This window comes from Azolla caroliniana, unplaced genomic scaffold (genome assembly GCF_043228905.1).
Source record: "Azolla caroliniana isolate FFs.n. ecotype wild unplaced genomic scaffold, voAzoCaro1.0.p SCAF_4, whole genome shotgun sequence".
Lineage (NCBI taxonomy): Eukaryota > Viridiplantae > Streptophyta > Polypodiopsida > Salviniales > Salviniaceae > Azolla > Azolla caroliniana.
Genome location: NW_028230439.1, coordinates 24,482,329 through 24,509,200, shown reverse-complemented (window position 1 = coordinate 24,509,200; position 26,872 = coordinate 24,482,329). Strand labels below are relative to the sequence as shown.

The following is a 26,872-nucleotide window of genomic DNA, read 5'->3' as shown; positions in this document are numbered from 1 at the left end:
AGGTTATCAAAACATTCTTAGGTTTTTTTTTACCCTTTTTACCTAAACTTTCATACGTTAAATTTTTTTTTTCCTTATAATAAATAATGAATACAAAAGTATGGTATTTACCATACTTCGAGGGTGTTTAACATACTCGAATGCGAATGCACGTATGGTTCTTACTATGCATACATACATACATACATACATACTTACATACACACACACACACACACACACACACATACATACATACATACATACATACATACATACATACACACATACATACATACTTACATACACACATACATACATACTTACATACACACACACACACATACATACATACATACATACATACATACATACTGCTTCATAGATTGTGATTATCCTACGTGTTCTTTTGTTCTTTTTATTATTTATTCTGCAGTTAATTTTTATTTATTAATAATGTTTCCATCATCATCATCATCATCATCATCATCTACCCTGTTTCCTCTTCTTATAAGTCCTCAAAATGCTCCCTTGATACTTCCCTTAATCATGTTTTGAAATGCTTAATCCCCGTATCCCACATGGGTTTAATCCCTTAGCCGTTCCTAATCAATTCTGTTCGCTATCATAATTAACTTCTGATGTGGTGGGCTAATTAACTAACTGGATTCTTGGATTTTCAAACAATCCGATCCATCGCAAAAACAAAAAAAAACCCCAACACAATTTGTCGAAACAACACTCCCCGATCTCCGATTAGTGCAAGACGATCGCCTACTACTACTACTACGGATGTGGCGAGGATTGCACACACATGGATTTATAAGATTATACTTTGCATACTACATGTCAATTGCGAATTTCCGCATTGAAGAAGCTCGCTTACAATCTCGATTCAATTAACTCATCATCGGAGGAGGAGGAGGAAGAAGAGGATGGTGTCGGTCATTTCGAGCAATCAAACATACTCGAGGTCAGGTATGGCTATAGCGGGGCGGGGGGCGAGGGCATGTGACATGTGTGGTAAAGAGAGGGCTCGATGGTATTGCGCCGCGGATGAGGCATATCTGTGCGAGAGGTGCGATGCATCTGTCCATTCTGCGAATTCTGTCGCGAGGAAGCATGACAGAGTTAAATTGGGTCCCAATGGAGCTCCCATGAAGCTCAAACCCTCTCATCACCACCATCATCATTCCTCTGGCCACACCAACAAAATTCGCAAGACTGCGGGCGGTAACAAACTCGGCTCGAATCATAACATTAGAATGGATTGTGATCATGAGATTCATGATGAATCCTTGCCACTACTACTACTAGAGGGTGGAGCTGCTAATGTGTTAAGCCAACAAGTCCCTAAGGTAGAAGAAGAAGAGCGAGAGCAAGAGCAAGCAAAAGAAGAACAAGTAGTATGTCAAGACCAAGGGGACATCATGAGCTCAATGGGTTCTCGTCGGTGGTGGCGAAGCTCTAGGAAACGTGCCCGGACACCCCGTGCCAAGTGTTTCACCCCGGTTACCCCATCGAACCTTATCTTATCGAATCATCCACATCCCAATAATATCGAGCACGATCATGATCAATACATAACTTGTGGCAACCCTATAAGTTCTATGGTGAAGGAGGAGAAGGACATAATTGATCAAGATCAAGATTCCATCCTCTTGTTTGACTCTCTTTTGTCATGTGATGATGATTGCATGGATAAATTTGGTCATGACTACCCCCCATTGCCTTATAAGGAGGATCCCTTCACTCTAAGCCATGGTGCTTACAATACTTGCTTCACCACTAGTGATCAATCCATGTCACACCATGAAGTCCCCACATATGAACCTCTCTTACAAGAGCTCATTGATGATGTGAACCATCATGGGGACTTGATGGAGAAGATCTTATCCCCGTCGTGCTCGACTAGTCCGTCATTTTGCATAACTAATGCGAGTTGTTGTCATATAAATGATAACCCCGATATCCATGCACCCCCAAACCTCGAATTTAGCCCCACACATGACACATGCGACAACAACAGTGGTGAAGGATTAAGTGGGATCTCGTCGTCTAACGTGGAAACAAATAGTTTCCGAGGATGTGATTTCATCGATGATGGGAGCCTTTCGATCAATGAAGACTCGGAGATCGATACATTTGACATGATGGATCTATGCTCCATTAATGCAAACCTTGATGATGATCAACTAAATGGTAGCGACATCCAAGAAGAATTCCCTGGTGTAGAGATATGGAGAGAAGCCTATGGGGAAGATCAAATGGCTTGTAATGGCAATGTCATCTTTGAAGGGAATCCTTTCAATGGGAAGGGAGAGAGGGCCTTAGTGGAGATTGGATCATGTGTGAAGATGGAAGAATTAATGGATGGAGAGGTGGGGTTGCCACAACCATTACCTTCAAGGAAAGTTTTGTCACTAAGGTTGGACTATGAAGAAGTTCTAAATGCATGGTCTGATAGAGGATCCTTGTGGATGGATGGTCAAAGGCCTCAAATTGTCCCGGATATTTGCCTTTTTGGCTATGTAAGTATCCTTAACTCCCATGGATGGACATGCTCATTTAATGCATTAACTTGTCTCTTTTAGTGATGCTAAGTTTATAGAAGTGCCATGGTGGACACTTCTACGTGTATCTCAATTTATTGCATTTTCAGGCCTCAAGTTTTGGTTATAAGTTAATTGAAGTTTGTGGTTTATATATATATTAATGCATTCATAGTGTATCCTATACTCATTGTGAATGATGCTATGGTATTAGGGGAATGTAGAGCAATACGGTGGAGCAATATTAATGGTGGACAAGTCCAACGGTGACAACAATGGTGGTGCTAGCCAAGTAGGACAGGTGCCCATGTTGGTGACAGATAGTGGGCGAGAGGCTCGAGTGTCACGATACCGCGAGAAGAGGCGTACAAGGCTCTTCTCGAAGAAAATACGCTATGAAGTCCGCAAGCTCAATGCAGAAAGACGACCTCGAATGAAGGTATGCCACTCTTGTCTTAAGCAAAGCTCTACTTTTTGAAGCTCTACTTTTAAATTGTAGTGCGGAGCTAACTCTCCATCTTGTTGGATGATTTCAGGGGAGGTTTGTAAAAAGAACAACAATTGCGGCCATGTAAATGTGGAGCTATGATATCGTGTAGAGAATATTGTGCATACCACCCCAACTCCTAGCACCTCATCCTCTTAATAACAGAGGAAAGGAAACGGGCTTGTGCATTACCTAACATTTGTCTTCTTCTGTCTTTTGTCGAGTCTCTTGTAAAGTAAAGGTCATGGCATGATTTGAAAGAGAGGGGGGTTGGGGATGCTTTGATCTATGAGACTTCCTTCTTTTTCAATCATGCACGAATGAAGTTTGCAAGATCACAAGTCTCATTGTTTTTCTTTTTCCTTTTTCTTTCTAGGCGTCATTAGATGGCCTTTGAGTCCTAAAAATCATTGATTTTTCCATGGACATTCAAGAGTATCGACCACCCATTTTTTTAGTATGGGTTCTTTTCTTTTTCTTTTAGGCCTTGGTGTAAACATTTCGTCTTGTACCTTTATCCTTGTATCATCAAGTCACTTGTATTGTCATGTGGACAATTGCAATTCTTGAATGAGAGGTATCTAATAAGTTCATCGAATGCACACAATTGCAATGTACTTTTTCCATGATAATAAAGTGACACCTAGATCTAACTAAAGAAAACATAATATTTACCAAACTGGTTATATAGACAACCAACTTAAGTACAAAATATGCTAGTAGGTAGTATGTACATGTAAGGTAACATGGATAGTGCACTCAACGTTGTGAAAAGAAACAATAAAATACCAAAACACAACAAAATTAGAAATTTGTAACCATGCATAAGAAGGAAACCCGTCCTTCATATCTAAATGAGGTACACAATCAAATACATCACAAAGATATGCATTATTTGTGTTATAAAGACAAGGAATTACTACTGTGTGTGTGGAATTCTTTTACTTTTTGGTGCATAATTCCCAAATTTGACTTCTCAATTTTCCAACAAAAGTCTTTTTTCACTAGATGAACCATACTTCAAATTGAGCCATGATGATATTCAAGGTAGTACAAATAGGAATAGAAATTGTAAAAGTTTCCATCTGATCATTATTGTGTAGAGTGCACCATAAGATTACAAAGTCATAGTAATAGAGTACTTGTTTTTGACGAAATTGAACTCTTGACATTGCCACGAAAGTGGGTATTCATAATATGAAGAATTTTACAAACTCTAAATAGAATAGAAAACACATAGTTATTGTAAGCTTCTTAATTACCAAAGACCAGTTTTGATGGGAAAGGAGGTAATAATTGGAACAAAAGGCAATTAGTTGTGGGGCATATCAAAATGACAAATGATTCCGCATAAAATAAAAAATTGTTTCAAGGAATATTGTCACTTTTGGAGGCGACAAAGTCTAAAAACATTCATCATTAAGTATTATACATACATACCTTTCAAATCAAAGGGAGATCGTAAGGCAAATGAAGCCCAAGTCAAATTCATTGCAAGGAGACATATCTACCAAAGAAATCTTAGGTGTGTGATGTGTCCTAAAGGTTGAAAGTAATTTCGGGGTTAGGGGGGTGTTAAAAAATGGAAGTCAAATATCTTAGAGAGCATTACATTACATTAAACCTTCAACCTTGGGATGTGGAAAGTAAAGGTTGCGTAGATTGTAGTGTTATTTGCTTGCAAGCCCCCTAGAGGATGTACACAATGTATAAAAAGGGGATTCCCCAAGGTAGACCTCAAGTAGATCAATGTCAATTAAATCCCTGTTATCAATGTGTCTTCTTGTTTGTTATAAGGATAACCTTAAAGGCCAATTCTAATTCTAATATTAATGGGTTAATGTTAGGATAGTTGGGAAATTAGTTATCCCAAGATTTGGGACAAACCCATAAGTATGACACATGGGAAGTTGGAACATGTAGTGGTATGGAAGCCTCTTCCTACGACATCGTGAGACTCTTTAGGTGAGTTGAAGCTCTCTTCTCAGACCCTTTACTCAACTACCAAAGTAGAACATAATGTAACATTCACTGGTTTGGGACATCGAAGGAATTATATGTTTTTCTCATGTCCTTTGCTTGGGGATGGTCGATGTGGTTAAGCATACTTAATCCATTCGTCTCCTTAATATTGTATTCCTTTGATCATCATTAGTTCAATCCATTATGTAATCTATCTTGTTAAATCCTCATTATACCAAATTTCCATCATCATGACTAGTAGCATTGTCAAGTTCACCATGTTTGTCTCATCTTTTCTTGCATCTATGCCTCTCCCCTCTTCTAGCTTTGCTCATTCAATTTAACTCCTATGTTTGCTCATATATGTATTCACCTAATCGAAGTCACATGATCTCGTCCATCCATCATCAAATCCTTAGACCCACTCATCTACATTTTCATTCATCTTATCGTCCAATATCCAACTCATTGCTTGTCCTCTCATTCCACCCCCCTCTTGTTTGCACATTCTCTCATCTGCACTTCTACTTGTTCATCCGCCTATCTTATCATCAACAACTTCATTCACCCTCTTGTTTGATCCCTTGCTCATCAACCTATCTGCTTGCTAAATCTTTCACACATTCATTCATGCTTTTCTTACATCTAGTCATTCCCATGTCATGCTCCCTACATTTGTTTGACATACATGACTAGTGACATCATAAGTATCTTACATTTATTTGTAGCGATAATTTGTTGGCTCAAAATGGAGGGAACATCTTAAGTGTCTTATATTTATTTGCAATCTAAGAATTTCAATACAACACACCCGTGAATTTGTAAACAATAATTGACATAATCAAATTGGTGAGGATATCTTAAATGTTTTATGTTTATTAGTAATCTAAAAAGTTGAATGTAATAAGATCGTGAAACCTATAAGGAGTAATATTATGGATTAGAATAATGAGATATTATGAGTGTCTTATATTATGTACAAAGGAGATATGTTGCACATTATGCTTAGGATAGTGTTGGTCATCCAACGAGTTGTAACATTATGACGCAATGTAAATGTATGATCAGCCACATATAATTATAAAGGGTTCGAGATCAAATAAAATGTCATTGTTGAATTTGAATTATCTTAGAAAATGATTGATGCAATCGACAAAGCTATAATGTGGCATGCAGTTGTATAGTCTTCCCTCCCAAGTCTCTCTATAAAAGAGGGAACTATATAAAACTAGGGAGCTCTAGTTGACACTTCCTAGAATAATTAGGGGATTAGTAACTATGAGAGCTCTAATTGACACTCCTAGAATAGTTAGGGGATTAGTAACTATGAGAGCTCTAATTGACACTTCCTTGAATAATTAGGGGATTAGTAACTATGGGAGTTCTCCTAATTGACATGTCATCATAGCATAGCATTGCTCCTCTAATAATCGCCACTAGTAATGTTCTTTTTTGAATGACCAATTGGTTACTGTGAGCGGTGCCATGACATTGCACTACTTCTTGTTGGTAAACCTTTTTTGGTTTGACCATTATTCTATGTTGACTCTATTTCTTCTTGTGGTGTTAACCTTGTGTATTGGATGCTTCTCACTACTGATCATACACCACAAAGTACTTCATTCATAATGAAATCCAACTAGCTTATGTCCTCACTACCAATTACCATCCATCCATTGTCAATTAATGGCCACCATTAGCACGACAACACCTAGTCATTTGAAGGCACACAATACTAAATTTAGTTTCAATCTACATATTCTATGACATGGGGTTATGAGAAAGAACCATTCAAATATGATTCGCTTGCCTCTATAGCAAGGAAGCACAAGAATATTGAAACGTATATGAATGAAATTGTTGCGAAGATTTCAAGGTGCAAAATCGGTTATCCAAGTGTTTAAAAAAAAAGTATTCTAGGTTAATTTGAATGGGGCTATCATGGTAGGAATCATAGTATGAACCATACGTAACATACGTGCATTCGCATTCGCGAATGATTCAAACATTCGCGAAAGAAAAACACCCTCAAAGAATGATAAATATCATACTTTTGGATTAACTATTTATTATGAGGTAGATAAGCCTAAAAATGAAAAAAAAAAACAAAAAAAACATTAAAAAAATGGGAAAAAAACAAAAAAAAAAACACAAGAATGTTTGGATAACATTCGCATTCGTTTTCCAACGTAGGAAAACGAATGTTATACTAGACGAACACGAATTTTACGTACTATGGTAGGAATGACTAAAGCAACGGTCAATGCATTGCTAGTTTTTCACTCATAAAAGGCAAGGTTTCAAGAAACTATTAGGGAACCGGCTAAAGCGTGCTCTTTAGAGTTCAAATTGATTGGTTTGACATCATTAAAGGGTTATTCCTGATCTTAAGGGGATGGGCAATCGAGAGGTTCTTAGTTCATCTAAAAGTGAAAAACAAATACAAGGAGCTTCGTTTGGCTGGGCACCCGATCGGCTAAAAATACTAGACGAATAAGGATTCTGAGAATGTAAGCCAACACAACAATTCAAGTGTCCGGTGGTTGGGACTAATTTGGACACCGGACAAAAATTTAAGCGCGCGACCAAATCAAACTCAAAGACCTAACACTTGGGAAAGACAAGACCTAACACTTGGGAAAGACGCAAAAGCATGTGTTGAAGAAGACATGATTCCATGAACTAGCCAAAGATATGTCATTCTCATTCTATGTATATATATGTATGTATACCCCTGCATGTGCTTGCTTTTGCTTCTTCCCATAAGAAGAAGAAGAAGAAGAAGAAGAAGAAGAAGAAGAAGATGATATGCATTTCATGGGCTTCTCCTTCATCCGAGAAACAAAAGGATTACCTTGCAAGGATTAGGTGTGTCTGTGTATATGGGTTACCTAAATTCTCCTCCCTGCTCTCTGTTTGAAGAACAGAGGTAATTGTTGCTGCTATTGTTGTTGTTGGTCAGATCAGGGGGGTTCAATTATGATGAGAAGTATGTGGGCAATACCCAAGCAGAGCCCTTTTCTCACCACATCGAAGACAATCTCCGAAAAGATGGATATGCTCTCAATTCCGTTCGCATTCGGCTTGGAACAGGAGAAGCAACTTTCCGAAGAGCAAAAGAATGTCTCAAGAGATGGAGGTAATGACTCTTCCCCTCTCTTTTTTTGGGTGAATGTGGGACAGTCCTTTATAAGATGTGCAGGCATTTCCAGCTAGGATGGGCTTCAGTAGATCCGAGCACTCCTATCAGAGTCCATCAGAAATTTTGTGTTTGTGTCAATGAATTGATGACATGGATTACCACACCTTTGGAGATACTGTATGTTAATGAAGTCCAGCGAACACAAAAGGATGTGTCTTCTGTTCTCATTAAACCAAACACAAGAGCATATTTTGCGTTCGGAAGTGGTACTCTTGAAGGGCACCTATTGGTAAGTGATTCTAATGCCCTTCAGCAGTTCAGTTGAAAAGTGTGATAATCATTGCGAGTTATGGTAGTCAAACTCATATGATTTATCCCTCAATAGCAAAAGCTGCAGGATTAGATAAGAGGGTAGGCCCTTTGATCCTTGTCAAGAATAGAAAAGAATCCCACTGAAAAGGCCGATGTTTTCATAAGGTTTTTGACTAGTTATACAAATCGCAAAGGTGTCCTGACATTTAGCATGTTAACCCTACAAAGAGACTTCATTTTAGTTACTATAGTTCAGTTCATTTGGTTCAATAGCTTCATTGATGCAACTTGAAATTAGAGATTGTGCTGAAAAGATAATGTGTTTTTTATGTCTTATATTATACCTAGAGAATTTGCTTATTTTAAATGGAGATTGCTTTTTCAAACTATGGAAAATCACTAGACATGTTGACTGAGATAAAAATAAAATAAAATGCAATGTTATATGAAGGCTGGTGAAGAAATGTTCGCTGTGAAGTGGGAAGAAGATGATAGTGTTTGGTATGAGGTTCTTTCATTCTCAAAGCCAGCAAAACTACTTTCTAGAATAACTTACCCCTATGTCCAGTGGAGGCAACGACATTTCGCGAAACAATCAAGCAATGCAATGCTAACAGCTGTGTCAGAGCTCGGATATATTTGATATGAGAGCTCCAAGTTCAATGTGATATATAATGTTTTGGTGTGGTTGCACTTTTATTTAGAGATCCAAAGACAATTCCAATGCAAAGCAAAACTTCACTGTCTTGCTCCGGACTATTGGCTATTATCAACATTGAAGATTGGACAAAAAGATACGTTGCTTAATCTTATATTAAAAGCAGAAATTGATCCCAGACGAGTTTATTGTTTGATTGATAACGAGAGGGGAAACTCCAAGAAATGCTTGCAATATTTACTTGTTCCGAATGTATGCCTACGGTATTGTGATAAGTCTGAATTTTAACTTTATTGGTGCTAATAATATGTAAACGAATATAACTATTAAATTAAGAGATTAATGAGAGGAATCAAGGTAAGATTTGTGGATTAAAAATAGATTTCTGAGGTGGGTAAGATAGATAAGTGGATTCAAGAGAGATTAGTGAAGGGTTTAGCATAAAACAGTTGCATTAAGAAAGAGACTCAGGGTCCGGGTACTTGAATGTTGGATTTAAGAGAGATTATGATAATGATATTCAGATCATTGGTAGTTACAAATTTTTGATGACTGCGATCATTTTCCTCCAAGGTCTACGTTTTAGCCTTACCGCCAAAGTTATTAAACTATTGATATTGAAGTTCTTTGCATTGAAAAGTACCTAAAAACATATTAAGTGGACCTTTTTTTTAGTTTCAAAAAGGCTGATATTGATTTCTTAAAGTTTCATTGACCAAAATGAAATAATTGTTGTTAGAAGTAATTCCTAACGGTAATTCCATATCTATATTTGTTAGACCATTGTTTGTGGGTGAACACCCTTACAAAGTGTGGGGTTTTAAAAACTTAGGGTGATGGAGTGGCAAGGAATGTGGTATAGCTCCTTAGTGTGGTGGTTTGGTTTTCTTCTTGTCGGATAAACTCCATCCTCTAATAAAGACTTCAAAGAAACATTTTCTTTTGAAATGTCATTTCTTTGTGTGGTCTCATCCTTGTCTTTGTTGAGAACTTGAAATATCCATTCATCGATTGCTCCTTTGCAAGTTTCATAGAAGCTCGCTAGTAGCGTGTCGATTTCATTCATTGCATTAGTCATCGATCACATACGATTTATCAATTTCATTCATTTGCATTAGTCATCGATCACATACGATTTATCAATTTCATTTCTTAAGTCTATGGCTAAGCCTAGGTCTAAACAAAGGATTCTTTTGATTTGTATTTGTCTTCATGTATGCTTGGAGTACATGTAACAATGTTGCCTTGTCCACCAAAGCTATAAATACAATAAACCAACTATTATATTATTATTATATATAAGGTAGTGTTTGTAATTAACATTACTTATACAATCTCTCTTGTGCATATACTAATAATAAAATTATAGAACTAAAGGAAAAAACATTCTTGATTGTCCATGAGGTCACCTTGTTATATTGTTTATAGGATGAATTTGCCCCTGCATGTTTGAGCTTAGCATGCATATTGTGTGTCCCTAATTGTGTTGCCTGTATTATTGCTTCATCTAGCATTGCACCTTGTTGAAGGAGTATGGTTTGAGCATTACGGCAATAATATTTCTTTGTGCCTTTTCTAGTACTAGCACCTTTATCACTAATAGATGTGTCTCCATGAGCTTTTCTCAACCACCACAACTTGAGTTGTAAATATGACATTGAGTACAATCAGATGTTCTTCCCATGAGGAGTGACAATAAAAGGCCATACATGCATGAGTGAACTTTGTATTGGAGCTTAGAGGCAAAGCATTTTATTGAAACTCCTTTAGTAGCTAACATATCCCATAAAATCATGGAGTTGTTTCTCGATAGTGCGATCATGCATATCGAGGGTAAGCTTGACATTGGCTTTGTTGGTCATAATACCAATTTTGTCGGTGGCATGACCCAATATAACACCATGTTGAGCTAAGAATCGGCAAATATAAATGGGTTCAACAAGGGTCGGTACTCAAGACTTCGTAAATATGGCATGAAGTAGAATCAAATTTTCTTCCCATTAGTTAGAACAAGGTCTTCCATGTATGAGTCAACTTTGTTTTGGACCTTAAAGTCAAAGATATGGTTGGCACCTCGTTAATGTGTGCATAAAGCACTAGTTACTACAAAAGGCATTTGTTTGTTGGGGAACATGCTAAACTCTGTAAGAAAATTTTGTTTTATGATGATGGTTAGGGGCTGTCATTATTTGATTATACCCACCCCAAAAGGGCATCAATAAAAATATGTGTCATTCACAACAATGTCTTCAAGGAGGTGCTCAATACAGAGACCAAATAGCTACCGCAAATGGTAGGTTCATTCACCTTCCGAAAATCTACACATTCTAATTTTATTGTTCCTTCTTAGGGACAATGCTGACAAGAGATACCCTGGTTGTGCATTCTATTTAGTAGATGATGTCGGCATCTTGCATTTTATCTACATCTTCCTTTACCTATTGTGCATACCATAGGTTCATGGGTCTAGGGCGTTAAAGGACTAGCTTCACTCCTTTCATCAAAATAGTGTCTATCACTACTTCTAGGTACTCCTTTTATATCATCATAGCTCCATGCAAACATATCTTTCTTTTTCATATTTTTCAAGTCAAGATTCACGTTGGTATTAATGAAAAGATGCCCAAAGGCTACAAAGAATCCATACAATAAAATATAACCCTCCTACCCACTTTAGTCAACATGTCTAGTAGCGGAAGCCCTCATGCAGTGTCCTTCCACGGTGGGGGGTGGAAAAAGCCATCTTGGTGGAGCATATCTCCACTATATTCTCTCCCCCAAAAAGGTGAAGCCCTTTGTCTTTTTCCAAATTTCCCGAAAATGTTTTTGCTTACGAAACACAACATCAGGCTCACTAGGTGTTGCCTCATATTGACCTCTTAGAGTATGCAAGAGCATCAACCATATCTCCTTGACTAACTCCATCGCATTCGGTTTGACTTTCTGAAATACATACTTACATCTTGCCTTCAATAATACCCAAACTACTAAAGAAGATATCGTAGACCAAACCTTATCCTCTTCTGAACAATGGATTGGTGTAATATAAGAGACCTCCAATACATGTCTTCCATCGGAGAGGAGAAGAAAATCAACATAGTCCCTTTCATAATTCTGTGTCTTCAGCCAACCTTCCCCAGCTCACAAAACCCCATGTGTACACTTGTTTACCATAAATAGGATACAAAATTCTCAACATTCTTTTCCATACTGCTCTAGCAATAGGACATACCCATAAAACATGGTGAACCGTTTCACTAGGAAAACCATAACTGTCACATTTTAAATCGTTGCAATGGCCCCTCATCCATGACTTCATAGGAATGCCATAATGTACCAACAACCATCTAAACAAGACAACTTTTCTAGGAATTTGAATGGCCCATAGCCATTTCCAATAAGCATTCAACCAAGAGTGTTGTACAGTACCTAAACTCCACAATTTACACGTTGCTAACGTAACAACCATACGCCTCCTTAGCAATTCTCTACCCATTTTTACCGAGTACTAAAAAAATGGGATTAGTGTACCTAGAATTCCTTGTGTTGATATGCTTTGCCATTTCTATTCATTGGGATCCCACAAAAGGTGATTAATGGGCTTATTCTCGTAGGCTCACGATTCAAATAAACAGTTTATATCATTTGGATGTGGATTCAACATCCATTTTTTATTGTTCTTCCACAATATACGAACAAGCAACATACTCCCTTGAGTTACAACGTCGTCTTCCATAAGGATAGAAATAAAGACGCAAAACATCAAAATAAAGACAATCACGAGAGTTTTTATAACCCCTGACCCCCAACAAGACATGTAAAGATGAAAACATACCATACCTAAATAAACTAATTTGAGAAGGCTGAAAGGAAGACATCGTAAACATTGTATCAATTTCTGCATACATAATGTTCCCACCGCAAATTGTGCAACAAGCATGGGTTTTGTTTTCCATTGTCAAAGAAGAAAATTTCAGCCAATTCCTTACTGATCCAGCTTCTCCTCTCTCAAAATCGGCCCACTTCAACCTAGTTCTTTTCCCTAACATTACCCCCTCCTCTGATAGAAACAATGGGTTCATTATGAGGGGTTGGCACAATCATTCCTCCATACATGATGGTAGAGATTGGACCAAGTTATGTTTCAAATCCCACCATGCCTTCATGATACCTCTAAAAAACTTAATATCCTATTGAAAAATATCAATGGAATGATTAAAATCTTGACTTAAAAACCACCATCTAATATTATTTGCCAGTTGCCACCTATAGAAGGCATAACCTTAACCATTTTGTGCCTTAAGATTTTTTTCTATGGGCTCCCCACCTGGCAACAAGCCTCTTATAATAAATTTCCCCCAAAAAGCCTTACATTGTAATAGAGGATCAATCAATCCAAGACCACCCTCATCCTTTGGACCTGTAATAACTTTCCAAGATACTTTGTCTCTCACATATGAACAATCTTTAGATCCCTAAAGGAAATTTCTAATAAACCTTTGTACTTGTGATCAAGCGGAACGTGAACACAACCAAACCGACAAAATGTACCACATGGAAGCCAACAATTCTTGATTGACAACAACAACCCTACCTGCCAATGACAATTTCGCAACATTCCAACATAGCAATTTCTTCCTTATAGCAAGCAACAAAGGAGCTAGATGATCTTACGGCGAAAGGTTAATACCTACCTGACATCCTAAGTATCTTACAAGTTTACCATGCGGAATCCATTGAAACCCTTCCTGTGGACAACACAAGGGTTTTACTGTGGTACTTACCCAGAACCCCATACTCCTATCTTGTAAGAACCCTGTTTGAGTGTTATGAATGATGTCTGTTAAAAATGCTTGCAATCTCATAGCCAACAACTTAGCATATATTTTGTAATAGTATTCAATATAGTAATAGGTCACCACTTCCTAATATCATACCTTCTGTCCATTTACTTGGCATAATTCTAGCGTCAAACACCTCTTAGAATACAATAGTTTAATGTCATTCCCAATAAATTCTCAATAATTCCGAAAAAAATTTGTTGAAAGCCCATCAATACCAAGGCATACAGGGGAGCCAATTGCATCCAAAGCAACCCTTACTTTAGAAATCAAAACTGGCTTAACCAAAACAGTTCCCATATGTAGTGAAACCCGTGTGTATATGGTCTACCACACACATCGACGACTCTCCAATTGATCAAGTGTAAAACATTGAACAGACAATAGATTGCATAAACACGTTCGCATTCACAAGTGGAAGGATCGCGCATTCCACTTGTAGAATCTTCTTGAAAATATCCAAATATACCCTCTCTACAAAAATTGGATGCACTAGTATCACATGTTCCACAACTTGATTAGAATTTGCAAATATAAAAATACATGATAGGTCTACGAGTGGAGATCATTAGAAATTCAAATAAGTTTGGATGTGTTGATAAGTTAATGTAGGCATAATAAAGTTCAACAATGGTTCAATATCTCATTAATGTGCAACATGGGAAACACTAAGTTAAAGACTTATATTAATTTGGTAAGTTTTACAAAAATATGAGGTGTACTTGTAACCATACTAATAAAATGAGTTATAATTTGTACTTTGACCCATACTCGCATGTATATAATTGTGGACAATGTAGGATGGTGAACTTTAGGATAATGTGATTGGAATAACTAACTTATTAAGGTATTTAATACTTGTATTTAAAGTTGATCTAATCTATTTCTTAGGTGATTCACACGGGATCAAACTCTGAACGATAATGCTAGTGGAACTACAAGCGTATAAAAACATGCGGATAACGCTAGTGGAACCATTATTAACACACTACACAATCTAAGCAGCAAAGGAAGAGAAATATAACATTTTTAACAATAGAAGACAAAGATCTATAATATGGACTGGTATATATTAGACACGGAATGACAATCTCAATAATTGACCACAAATAACAACATGGACAATCATGGCAACAATTCTACGAGCATGTTATGTTAAGGTAAAGTCTGACCAAAATCAGCCTTAATTTAAACTAATCCATGTTTCTCCATATTGGTAGTCAGCAATGCACGCAGTGAAACTAATGTCATAAGTCTACAAACCAAGTATATAGAAATAAAATTGAAACATATAGAAGATTATAAAGATTGGAATACACCAAGTAAAACCCAAAATTTATATTGGTAATGTGAATTCCAAACAATACATTTCGTGAACAAAAGAGTCTATTACATATCAAGCAAATCGTCAATGTCATTTTCTTCTTCATCCTGTATAGAAGTCTCTTCGGCTATACATGCGTTGTCTTCCCCTGTTAGCCGAGCCAACGAAATATTTTCTATAAGCTCATCATCAAGCTCTATTAGCTCCCCCGGTTCCCCGGCTAACAGAGGAATAGGCTCTTGTGAAGCAGAACCTTTCGGTATCAGCGAGGTTCTTTGCACCGACCTCCTCGTCCTGGTCTGGGCACTCCCACAAAGCCTTAATCCTCATTTTTATAAATATAACTTGCTCCTCGTCCTTCTCCAATGAAATTGTGTTTGTAAAGAGCTTCAATGCACATGCAAATGTTGTCCATGTGAAGAAAGTAACAGGAAGAATTAGTTTTCAAACAAAAAAGATTCAGTATTGGTTATCTCAAGATTGTTAACCTAGTTTGAGGAATACTTGTGCTAGAAAAGAGGTTTAATATCCAATCTCCTTCTACAGAAAACATCTTGATCAAGCTCATCATAAGTCGTTGAGGTTTTTGGTATGGGTTGACAAGTCCCCGTTCTGTCGTGGTGGCATGTCGCAATTTCCGTGTTAGTAGATTTGAACCTCTAACTTCATTAGAATGCTCCTTGATTCTTTGTTTCTTTATTTCATCGAAGTAGCCAACCGTAATGTATTCAATGACATTTACGAACCGAAAGGTTGGCCCTCTATTGACATTGGTTTTTATCCTATAACAAATATTGCATCGAGTTAAGAATAGATTGAACAATCTTAAGAAAGGCAATATAGTGAATGAGACTTATAAATAATCCTTACCATGTAAGGTTCTCGATGCCATGGCAACGAGATCTCAAAGCTTGAGCTACCGAGTACCCTTGGTCCATACTATGAAAGACAACTATCCTCCACAAGGATGCAATCATTAGCTCAGCAAAATCCTTGACCATCTTCTCTAACTGTTTGAACCTAAATGGTTCATCGTCGTATGATGACCCTGCCATTTGAAATTCGTATGGAATATCAGCAATCATTAGCGTATATTCCTTCTTTGGCACTTTTTGGATCATGTCAACGACATCGCCGTAAATCACGTTGTAGTAAAGATCTCTCGTAATATCCTTTTTGTGGCTAAATTTTTTGAAGGAGCCATCTTCCTCAATTTCATATGCCTTGACTAAGCGACGATCCTTTTCTTGTCTGGCTCTCTCGAGATGTGCAAGGAAGGATGTCGGGAAATCGTGTATATCCTTATCTTCTCCTTGTTTCTTGCCACGACACGGTTTCTAATAGAAGCAATAAGTCATCAATTATTATTACACAACCTCTACATATGAGGAAAGCTTAATGAAAAACACCAATACTAACCTAATCCTTGAATGCAATAAAATACTCGGATAACGCCTTAAATGAAGACGTCAGAGGATAATCCTCGGTCACTTGTTCCCAAGTTATACATCCAAGTTGTTTCATCATAACTTCTTGGATCTTCATGTACACCTTATGATTGTGAAATTAGAAAACGAGATTAGAACTTTCAATTGCACCATATTGAATTCAATATCACTATTTGAAAGACTTACTTATTGAACTCAGTGACCATTTCTTCACGGCTTAAATCTTTCGCCACAACCCTTGACAAAACAGACACAAGAAGCTGCTCGTCCTTAATACCTTGCATCGCTCTCCATAGAGACAGCTTCATGTCGTCAGCCGCTTCTTCCATTGTCAAATCAATTTTCTTGGCCGCTTGTGACTTTAATTCTAGTTGAGGGTCTACCTTACATTTCTTTTGTCGTTGACCCTTGACCTCCTTATTCTCCCACATTGAGAAGATTTGATCTTGTAGGTCCCATACTTCTCCATCTCTAAAGGCAAGTTGAAACTAGGACTCATATTTCCGAAGACCATCGGACTTAACATTATCATCCACCACAATGCCGACTTCATGCTAGCATTGACGTCGTAGGCCTGGATGTAGCTTCACACCGAACTTTTGTTTGACGTCCAAGTAATAGTGGTGGAAGAACCTTATACGCTCAATCGATGACATTTTCTCCCTATAGTCATTATCATTATTGTGGTCCCATGCCAATAGCTTTGCCTCTTCAGTTTTGAGGCACACCTAAATTTTGCACTCGGCATACTTGAAGAAGAAAGTCATTGGATGTTCTCTCACAAGTTGCTGACGTGCCTCCGCCGAATGCGATCTTCCAATTACAAAGTAATTGTATTGATCATGCTTTCTTATGTTGAATTCTTTAGTGGCTTCACATTCTTCGGGATCCACCATAACAATAAAAGACACAACGGTAGCATGTGGATTAATTTTCATTTTTTTCTTGAGATTTTGAACATGCATTCGGTGTGGCTCTCTGATCTCAAGTGGTCTTCGTCCTGTTTTTTCATCTACAGGGGGCCGATGGATGTGTGTTATAGGCAAATTAAACACTTGCCCTTTTCTCACCAATTTATGCTGCATTAACTCTCTCCGTATCTTATTCTACTTGGATGACAACACACTCGATGCCAGCTCAACACCTGGTGTCCCCCTAGTGTCCTCATCTTCATTTGAGCTTCATGAGTCGGAGTCTGACATTTTAGTGGTCTTCTTTTTTGCTGGTCTTGATTGCACTTTAGATGCCCTTTTCGAGGCCTTCACTAGGGAGGGAAAGGGCTCCCTTAGAGTTACATGGCCTTGTATATAAGGCCTCAAGGTGACAATAAGGTTTTGTGAGCTTCGTAGATCTTTTTTAAAAGATTCTGGCCCACAAGATTCCTTTACTAGTCGATCTTCAGAAAGGTACACTTTACGTACCCCCTTCGAGCACTCTATCATTACAAGAATGTTGGTTGAATCTAAACATTCTTAGTCAAATCGTAGAATATGGCCATACATAAATGCGGTGTCATTTTCAAGCTGATCATCACCCTTCTTCTTTGCTGTATAAAGCACGACTTTTTTGTTGGAGTCGACGTACTACATACACCATTCCTTTTCCGTTAGATCACGGTCAGGAAGGCCCTCACCACCAGTAGCTGCTAACATTTTCTTTTGGCTAACATCATCAGATGGTTGAGATTTTGTCTCCTCGTTAAAGAGAAGTTTTTTTTCCTCTCTTCATGTTCTGAGGAACTATTAGTTTCCGGGTCTCAATTGGAGAGCCCTGAAGCCGGAGCTTTATTTTCTTCACAGGTCGGTCCGACAAGTTCTCAAATGACCTATTTAAGAAAGGACGTGCGAAAATATAAGCTAGTTGGTTCCCTAGATTAAGGTTACTTATTAAAATATACATAAGTAGATCAAGACAAAAATTAGTAGGCGATTTATGCTAAACTCTAAATATCAATCATACCTTCTGTGAACATGATAGACCTTTATTCAGAATTTAAATCTAGTAAGGGCTATTCAACTTCGAAAATTATATATCTTAATAATTATACCAGGATATGTATGATATTGAAGGGTAGGTATGGCTTATATTGATTCCATATCCATATTGTTGAGAATTTTAATACGATAGACTTAAATTTGGTATATCATAAAGGTAATTCATGGGTTATTTTCTATTATTTTAAGCTATTATAGGTCATAAAACCTTTTTAAGTAAGGCCGCTAAATGTTACAAAATGTAACAAATGTCACTAAAAAAGTCTGAATTGGACATAAAATTGGTATCTTTTCACACATACCAAATTGTTCCCCCAAAGACACAATATTCCTATTTAAATTTTGTGTTTTATACAATAACTCGATACGGCATATTGAGTTCATGTATAAAACACAAAATTTAAACATGAACTCGATACAAGGTATCGAGTTCATGTATAAAACACATACTTTACACAGGAACTCGATCCGCAGTATCGAGTTCCCGTATGTAATAGAAAATTTAAACAAGAACTTGATAAGCCGTATCGAGTTCTTGTTTGAAACACAAACTTTAAACAGGAACTTGATACGGCGTATCGAGTTCTTGTGTAAAACACAAACTTTAAACAGGAACTCGATATGCCGTATCGAATTCCTGTGTAAAACACAAACTTTAAACAGGAACTCGTTACGTATAAAACACAAACTCTAAACAGGAACTCGATACGGCGTATCGAGTTCCTGTTTAAAACACAAACTTTAAACATGAACTCGATACGCCGTATCAAGTTCCTACAAACTTTAAACATGAACTCGATACGCCGTATCAAGTTCCTGTACACAGTTTGTGTTTTATACAGGAACTCGATACGCCGTATCGAGTTCTTGAGTGCTAAAACATATTTACAAAAATGTTTGGACTGCCAAGCACTTACCTGGATTCTTGGTGCTCGATTTTCTTCGAAGACATGATTCTCGTTGTCGATGCTTAGGGGGAGATGACAATTTGGTGTTGCGTGCTATGGGCTCTTTGTGCTTTGTCTGCTCTGTGTGCTTGTGTGCTCTGTTCTGCACGTGAGTGATTGAGAAATGAGGACGTCTTCCTATTTATAAGGATTGACCACTATGGTTAAAGTAACCACAATCACTTTAACTAGGGTTGGTAAGCTTAAGGTTAGTTAGTTAGACCTAAGAAAGAGTTAGTTAGTTACTTTATATAGTACATAATCTTGAATGTACCAATGACTCTCTAATGGATTTAAATTAAATGATGCTTATGAATGAATCAATGATTAAATACTCAAACTAACATATTAATGATTATTTTATACTCAAACTAACATACAATGCCTTTGAAGGTCATGAAGGAAACAATGATAGAGGTTCATGAATGAAACAATGATTGAATACTTAAAGCAACATTTTTATGACTCTAATGTTTTGTATTAAAGATGTGGCCATGAATGAACCAATGATTGAAAAGGCTATTTTGGCTATTTTAGCCCCCCCCCCCCCATTTTTTTTTAGGGGGCGGGGAGGGGGGATGTGGTGGTGGTTTAGCCAAAATAGGGGGGCCAAAATAGCCAAAAGGTTTGTATTTTTAGGAGGGGCAAATAGCGCATTCCTAAATTTATTATATTAAAAATAATATCTTTATTTATTGTATTAATATAATATTAAATAATATAGACATTATATTGAGGGAGCTTCTGTTTAGAGAGGAGTTTATGTTTAGAGAAGACATTATCAATTTTTTATATTGGCCCAAGCACATAACTTAAAGAGCTCTCAATGGACCTTAAGCCATGAGTGAAGACTCACCGTTCTCGATTGAAGAATATTGTTTGTCATCAGACTCTTCGTTTTCTACCGAAGAGTATTGTCTGTCGATAGACTCACCATTTTCTATCGAAGAATATTGTTTGTCGATAGACTCACCCATTTCTATCGAAGAGTATTGTCTGAGCTCATCTTCACCTACAACACATGTGAAGAGTTCTCTATTGAAGAATACGATATTAATAAAGATACGGAGAATGAAAGTAGTGCCAATGAAACATCGAATATCATGGGCGATGGTCACAACAAAGAATTGGATTGTAACAAGGTTACTCCAACTTCTATGCAAGAAGAGAAATCTGGAAGTCCTATGCATATTAGAAGAATCCCACGTAGAATTCGTCTGGCCAGATTTAACTTGGTGACATCAGATAAGCATATTGGATTTGATGTCAACAAAATATGTTGTGCTTGTGGTTGTATGTCTTTGATTGGAAAATCAAAGTTGCGAGAATTAAGGCGATACTATTTTCGATGACTGGTGATGACCAAGACACTTACCTCGGGTCACATATGCAACTAGTGTCTGACAAATGTACGGGGATCAAAGTATCATTTGAGTATTATATCTTCCATGCACAACAAATATGTAGAGTTGCATTCAAAATTGTGTCATGTGTTAGTAACATGTGGCTACATAGAGTACAAAAACGTCTACTTAGCGGGGATCAGATGCTCAATTGTAAAGAGGTTCCAAGTATGAAAGGTGCAAGTGGAAGACATGCTATTGGTTGGATGAAAAGTTACTTTCAGTTAAATTGTGAAGTAATGCCCACTACAGGTAGGATGCACCTCTCTGATAATTACACACGTCGGGAAGTTTATGATGTCTATCAATCTGATATGGTGGGCTCACGTAATAAATCTGTCACATATAACCAATTCACAAGATTATGGAGTGCTCAGTTTTCAAATGTTATCATTCCACGTAAAGTGCGCATGGGGTATTGCTCCATTTGTGCAAATCTTAAAAGTTTGGCTAAAGGTGCAAAGACATCAATGGAAAAGGATATGCGTAAGAAGTTACTACAGGGGCATCGTGAGGCACAATCGTTAGAATGAAAGAAGGCGATGCATCATAGAGAGAAGTGTTTGAAGAGGCCCTAACAATACATGTGCTTAATGATAGATGGCATAGACCAAAAGAAGACGTGCTTGCCACATATGCGGAGGCTCCCCAAAGACATCAATGATGAGTGCCTTGTTCAAATGCACTTGGTGGGATGCTTGGCTTATAATAGGTTAGTTGGACCTCACATCTTCATTACATACCCCAATGTTCACAATGACCCTAACCTAACAGTTACAGTGATTCACCAAGTTTTGATGTCATGGGGCCAACCGTTCCCCCCTGTTCTATACATTCAATTGGACAATACTACTAGAGAGAACAAAAATTCAACTGAGTTTGGCTGTCTAAGTATGTTGGTCAACCAAGGATTGTTTAGAAAAGTGAAAGTCAATTTTCTTTTGGTTGGCCACACACATGATCATATAGATCATATGTTTAGCACATTCTCCAAACTGTTGTCTCGGCATGATGCTTTCACATTACCAAAACTATTTGATGTCATTTATGATGCATATACACCACGCCCAAAAGTGTTACACTTGAAGGAGGTATATGACTTTAAGAGATATATATCAGATGGGGGTGTTGGGAATGTTAAAGTGCCGCCCAGTTAAACAATATAAGCTTCAATCACATTTTTATGATAAAGAAAAATGAAATAAGTGGTTCTACGCATTTGTATGCTAAACAATATTCATCTTCTACAACATGGGAACCTGAAGGTGATTGCGAGTTATTACTTTGTATGCCGAGTACAATTGTCCATGGTGACAGGAATGCACGCTCCCTTTGCACACCACTCGGCCACAACCGAGTCTAAAATCGAAGCACAGAAAAATGGATAATGAATGCACGACACAAAGGAGAGAAGAGTACACAGGAAAGAAAAGAGAATACAGGATGTTAACGTGGAAAACCCAAACTAGGGAAAAAACCACGGCAGCCCACAGACTGCAAACTATCACTATATCACAATGATTACAACAGTAAGCTCACGGAGGCAACGATCTCATGCTCACGATCTTCGCCACAGGCGGCGGTTACAACAGAGATACGAACTCTTCTTCTCTTTCTCTCTCTCTCTCTCTCTCTCTCTCTCTCTCTCTCTCTCTCTCTCTCTCTCTCTGTACACGGCTGCGCTATAATCTTGCGCCAACAAGAATGACAACAGCTACACACACACATCATAAACAACAGTTTGCCCTAAGTCATATTTATAGTAATATGACTTTCCGGCTATTTACAAATATAGCCCCGATGGACTCTCAAAAACATATTTACGAATATTTCCCTTCATCTGGTGATCACTCTTCACCGGGCCTGCATCATCCAGCGCTTGCCGGGCACTCATCATCCGGTTCTCACCAGGTCTTCATCATCCGGTTCTCACCGGGTCATCCGTAGCCGGGTACTCCTCATCCGGAGGGATCTGTTTCCTAACACATGGAGCTAAACAAATGCCAATTGAGAAGAAAGGATAGTTGCATAGTGACTTGGTATCGGAACAAAAACAATTATGGCTCCAAGCCTTAGAAGAAAAAAGAAAGCATATTGAGGATGCCAAGAAATATGCCGCACAACAAGACACGTCATGGTGGGATGTATTTTTTAGTGATTGGAAAGGAATTATAGACAATTGTGTATTCGGTGATAATTGGAATTTGGAAACACCATTCACATGGTCGCTAGAACATGATCGTGTAAATAAAACTCCGGAGCAACCAACAAATGCGATTAATGACAGTTTAGTCCATCCACAACAAAGAGACATTTATGTGGGACCAAGGATGACCAAAGTAGCCGAAGCTAGATGGCAAGGCAATTTGCAAGAGCTCGCAGCGGGGATGTTGATTGCAACGCCGGCTGATGAGAACTCATATGACCACTAATTTTGGGTTGGTAAAATTCTAGAAGTGCTAATGCATGAAATAGAAAACACGATCAAGTCCCTAAACGTTTATTGGTACAACACTAGAAGTGCAAATGCTTTTACAAGTAAGTATACATTGGAGATTATTGAATGCCCAACGACAAGGGGAGGTTGGAAGAGGAAGCGAAACATTCGTAACACCTCGACCCTTGATATCTCTGATGTGGATATCATCGTGTACGACCTCACGCTTACAAAAGCCGGACGATTAAGGAAGTCAACAATAGATATAATAAAAGAAAAATTACCAGGTCTACAAGGTGGCTTGAGTCGAAGGCAAACGAGATCTGCTACATATAATCTAGAGTCAAACCATTTGGTTTATGACGAAGATAATGCATTGATTGGTACATCCGAGGATGACGAGGAGGAATCGTCATTGTACATTAGTTATAATAGTGATTCTCCGTAAAGGAGTGATCATGAATGTATTTTTGGCTATTAAGTGTAACTACATTCCGCTTGTAACAAATCGAGCAATATAAAAGCATGTGTTTTGAATTCTTATGATTTCTAAAAAATCGTTTCTTATAAAATAACATTGGCTGTAAAGTTTGTGATATAAATTGAGAATGTAACTTTTTGAAATTCCTCTTCTTCTTCTTTTTCTAAATCACAAAAATAGTGGATTTTTAACCTTTTTCATAGTATATTTGAACATGTATGATACTGGTATTAATGTGTTTTGTAAAATCATTGAAAAAGTACTAAAATCAATCAAAATATTCCTTATCCTTCCATTTATGCGTGATCCTTCCACTTGTGAACGCGAGCGTGTTTATAAAACTATGTAGCAATATGCCTCATTTCCTCAACATCCTCCGTAATGGATCCATCATCCCTCTGAAGTTGTTTCATCCCATTACAAGATTTTTTTGCAATTACAATTTTGAAAAAATCGGCAGAGACTTTATCCCCCACTTGTGCCCACTTTGTAGCAAATGAATTATAAGTGCATTGAGCCCAAACATTTTGTAGTTTAGAAAGCTTATCCATTCTATTATTCAATTCAAACATCACCCACATCGCTCATGGCATACGTTGTTGAAAATGTTGCAAAGAAACAACCGTTTGTTTAGTACTCGCTATCTTTTTTTTTAATTGACATCGGTCCTCCTTTGCTTTACTACAAAACCAATTACTAACATTGGCAATTGCATCCACAAATTTATTACACCCCATCAGTTGTGATACACTTGTATCCTTCCAAATTACTAAAACATCTCTTCTAATGACAACATCATCATACAAAGAGGAAGGTATAGGTGTCCTAAAGGCCTTCATTTTTCCCTTTTTTTCAAAGTAACAATAAGAGGTGAGTGATCTGAGAAAGTTTTCCCAACTAATATATGTAATGAACCTCCTAACTTTAGCAAGAAGTCATTAGCATACAATTTGTCTAATTGATCTAGATTAGTACCCAACAACCGTCTATCTAATCTAGAGAATTACAAGGATTCAACATGTTTGCTAAAGGAAGAAGAGTGCCAAGTATCTTGAAAACCATACTTAAAGCACAACCTCTCCCAAAAGCTTAATTCCGAACTATATAAAACAACTTGGCTACCTCCACTTCTATCCAACATATCCTCGATCATATTAAAATCTCTGACCATACACCAATGATCCACATTGGCAAAGTATCACGTAGATAAGACCATAACCTTCTCCTATCTGATGACGCATTATGAGCATATACATTTATAAAACCCAATTGTAGATTTTTTATTTCTACGAGTAAGAAACTTGATTCTGCTCAATGTCGGTATACCGTTCAAGAAAAGGAATTATTTGCAGTTATACATGCGCTCAAAACATGGCGCCATTATCTTTATGGAAATCGCTTTGTGGTAACTACGGACCACGAGTCCTTGAAAGATTTTTGTGACCAACAAGACATGAAAGGTCGTAAGGTACGATGGGCTGATCTCATCCAGGACTTTGATTTTTCCATACGATATCGTAAAGGTTCCATGAATACTGTCGTTGATGCACTAAGTCGCATCTATGAAGTTAACATGCTTAGCTTCAGTGAAATAACATCAGATCTTTATGATCAACTTCGAGGGAAGTATCCTGATGAAAGTTATTTCGCAAAATAATGGGCAAGAGTTGACTCTGGAACAGACACCACCACATCCTCGAAGGAATACTTCCACATTCCTAATGGTCTGCTCTACCATAATGGGAAGGTTTGTGTTCCAGATTTGCCTGAGGTCAAAAAGAGAATTATGTTTTAATGCCATGATGCACCCTCAGTAGGGCACCCTGGTATACATCGTACACTCATTCTCATCTCCACTCAATTTTATTGGCCTAAGATGCGTCCTGACATACATAGCTATGTGACTAAATGTCCCCAATGTCAGGTTAACAAAGCCGAGCGACCTAAAGCCACAGGACTTTTACATCCCTTGGACATTCCCAACAATAAGTGGGAAAGTATATCCATGGATTTTATTGCTAGCCTTCCTCGCACCCAAAAATGCCATGATGCCATATGGGTTGTGGTTGATTGACTAACTAAAATGGCCAGATTTATTGCTACTAAAACCACAATAATAGCTCCTAAATTGGCTTACCAATTCGTTGACGAGTTATTTCGTTTTTATGGGTTACCGATGGATATCGTGAGTAATCGAGATCCAAAATTGACTAGTGACTTATGGACGGAAGTCTTTAAGAAGTTAGAAACTATGTTGAGCATGAGCTCCACGGATCATCCTCAATCCGATGGACAAATAGAACGAGTAAATCAAATTATTGAGGACATGCTTCGAGCATACGTTGGTACAAAACCAACAAAATGGGAACGTTATCTCCCAATTTTGGAGTTTGCTTATAACAGCTCCAAGCATACGTCGATGGGATATAGTACTTTTATGTTGATGTATGGTTTTCAGCCACGAGCCCCGATTGATGCTAATATACATCATGATGAGTTGCGAAGTACGCAAAACTTTCTTCAGGATATGTAAGATATGTTGCATATTGCACGAGACAATATAAAAACAGCTCAAGATAGATCGTGTTTTTATGTCGATCATCATAGGCAACCTCGTGTATTCAACCCTGGACAGAAGGTATTTTTACGTGTACCTCACAATTCTAAGACATTGTCTACGGGTAAGTGCGCTAAGTTAGCCCCACGGTTTTGTGGACCTTTTACAGTGCTCAAACGCATTGGGTCATCAACCTATCGTCTCGCTCTTCCCGATGGTGTTGGAATTCATCCAGTCTTTCATGTGAGTCATCTAAAAGAACTTCTAGGTTTCGGCGACAATACAGTTACAACTGAAACTCTGGTTACTTCTGAAGATTTATCTTCTAAACCACATGTACCTGAAAGA

At 37.7% G+C, this 26,872-nt stretch overlaps 3 protein-coding genes across 4 annotated transcripts in view; all 3 read left to right on the top strand.

Annotated features, from left to right (window-relative positions):
- The first annotated feature begins 695 nt into the window (after positions 1-695).
- LOC147865572 (zinc finger protein CONSTANS-LIKE 6-like) lies at positions 696-3,616 on the top strand. Its single transcript, XM_087318415.1, has 3 exons — positions 696-2,510; positions 2,746-2,970; positions 3,068-3,616. Exons 1-3 carry the CDS (start codon positions 915-917, stop codon positions 3,104-3,106), a joined length of 1,860 nt encoding a protein of 619 aa, XP_087174541.1. The 5' UTR covers positions 696-914; the 3' UTR covers positions 3,107-3,616.
- Positions 3,617-7,729: 4,113 nt separating this feature from the next.
- On the top strand, positions 7,730-9,385 carry LOC147865571 (outer envelope protein). Its single transcript, XM_087318414.1, has 4 exons — positions 7,730-7,848; positions 7,943-8,119; positions 8,183-8,411; positions 8,886-9,385. Exons 1-4 carry the CDS (start codon positions 7,784-7,786, stop codon positions 9,075-9,077), a joined length of 663 nt encoding a protein of 220 aa, XP_087174540.1. The 5' UTR covers positions 7,730-7,783; the 3' UTR covers positions 9,078-9,385.
- A 14,396-nt stretch (positions 9,386-23,781) lies between these two features.
- The window catches only part of LOC147865570 (uncharacterized), a 37,095-nt gene continuing 34,004 nt past the window's right edge, over positions 23,782-26,872 (top strand). For both annotated transcript variants that reach the window (XM_087318413.1, XM_087318412.1), the window contains exon 1: positions 23,782-23,791. The gene's annotated coding sequence lies outside the window, so the exon portion shown is untranslated. The remainder of the gene's footprint in view (positions 23,792-26,872) is intronic.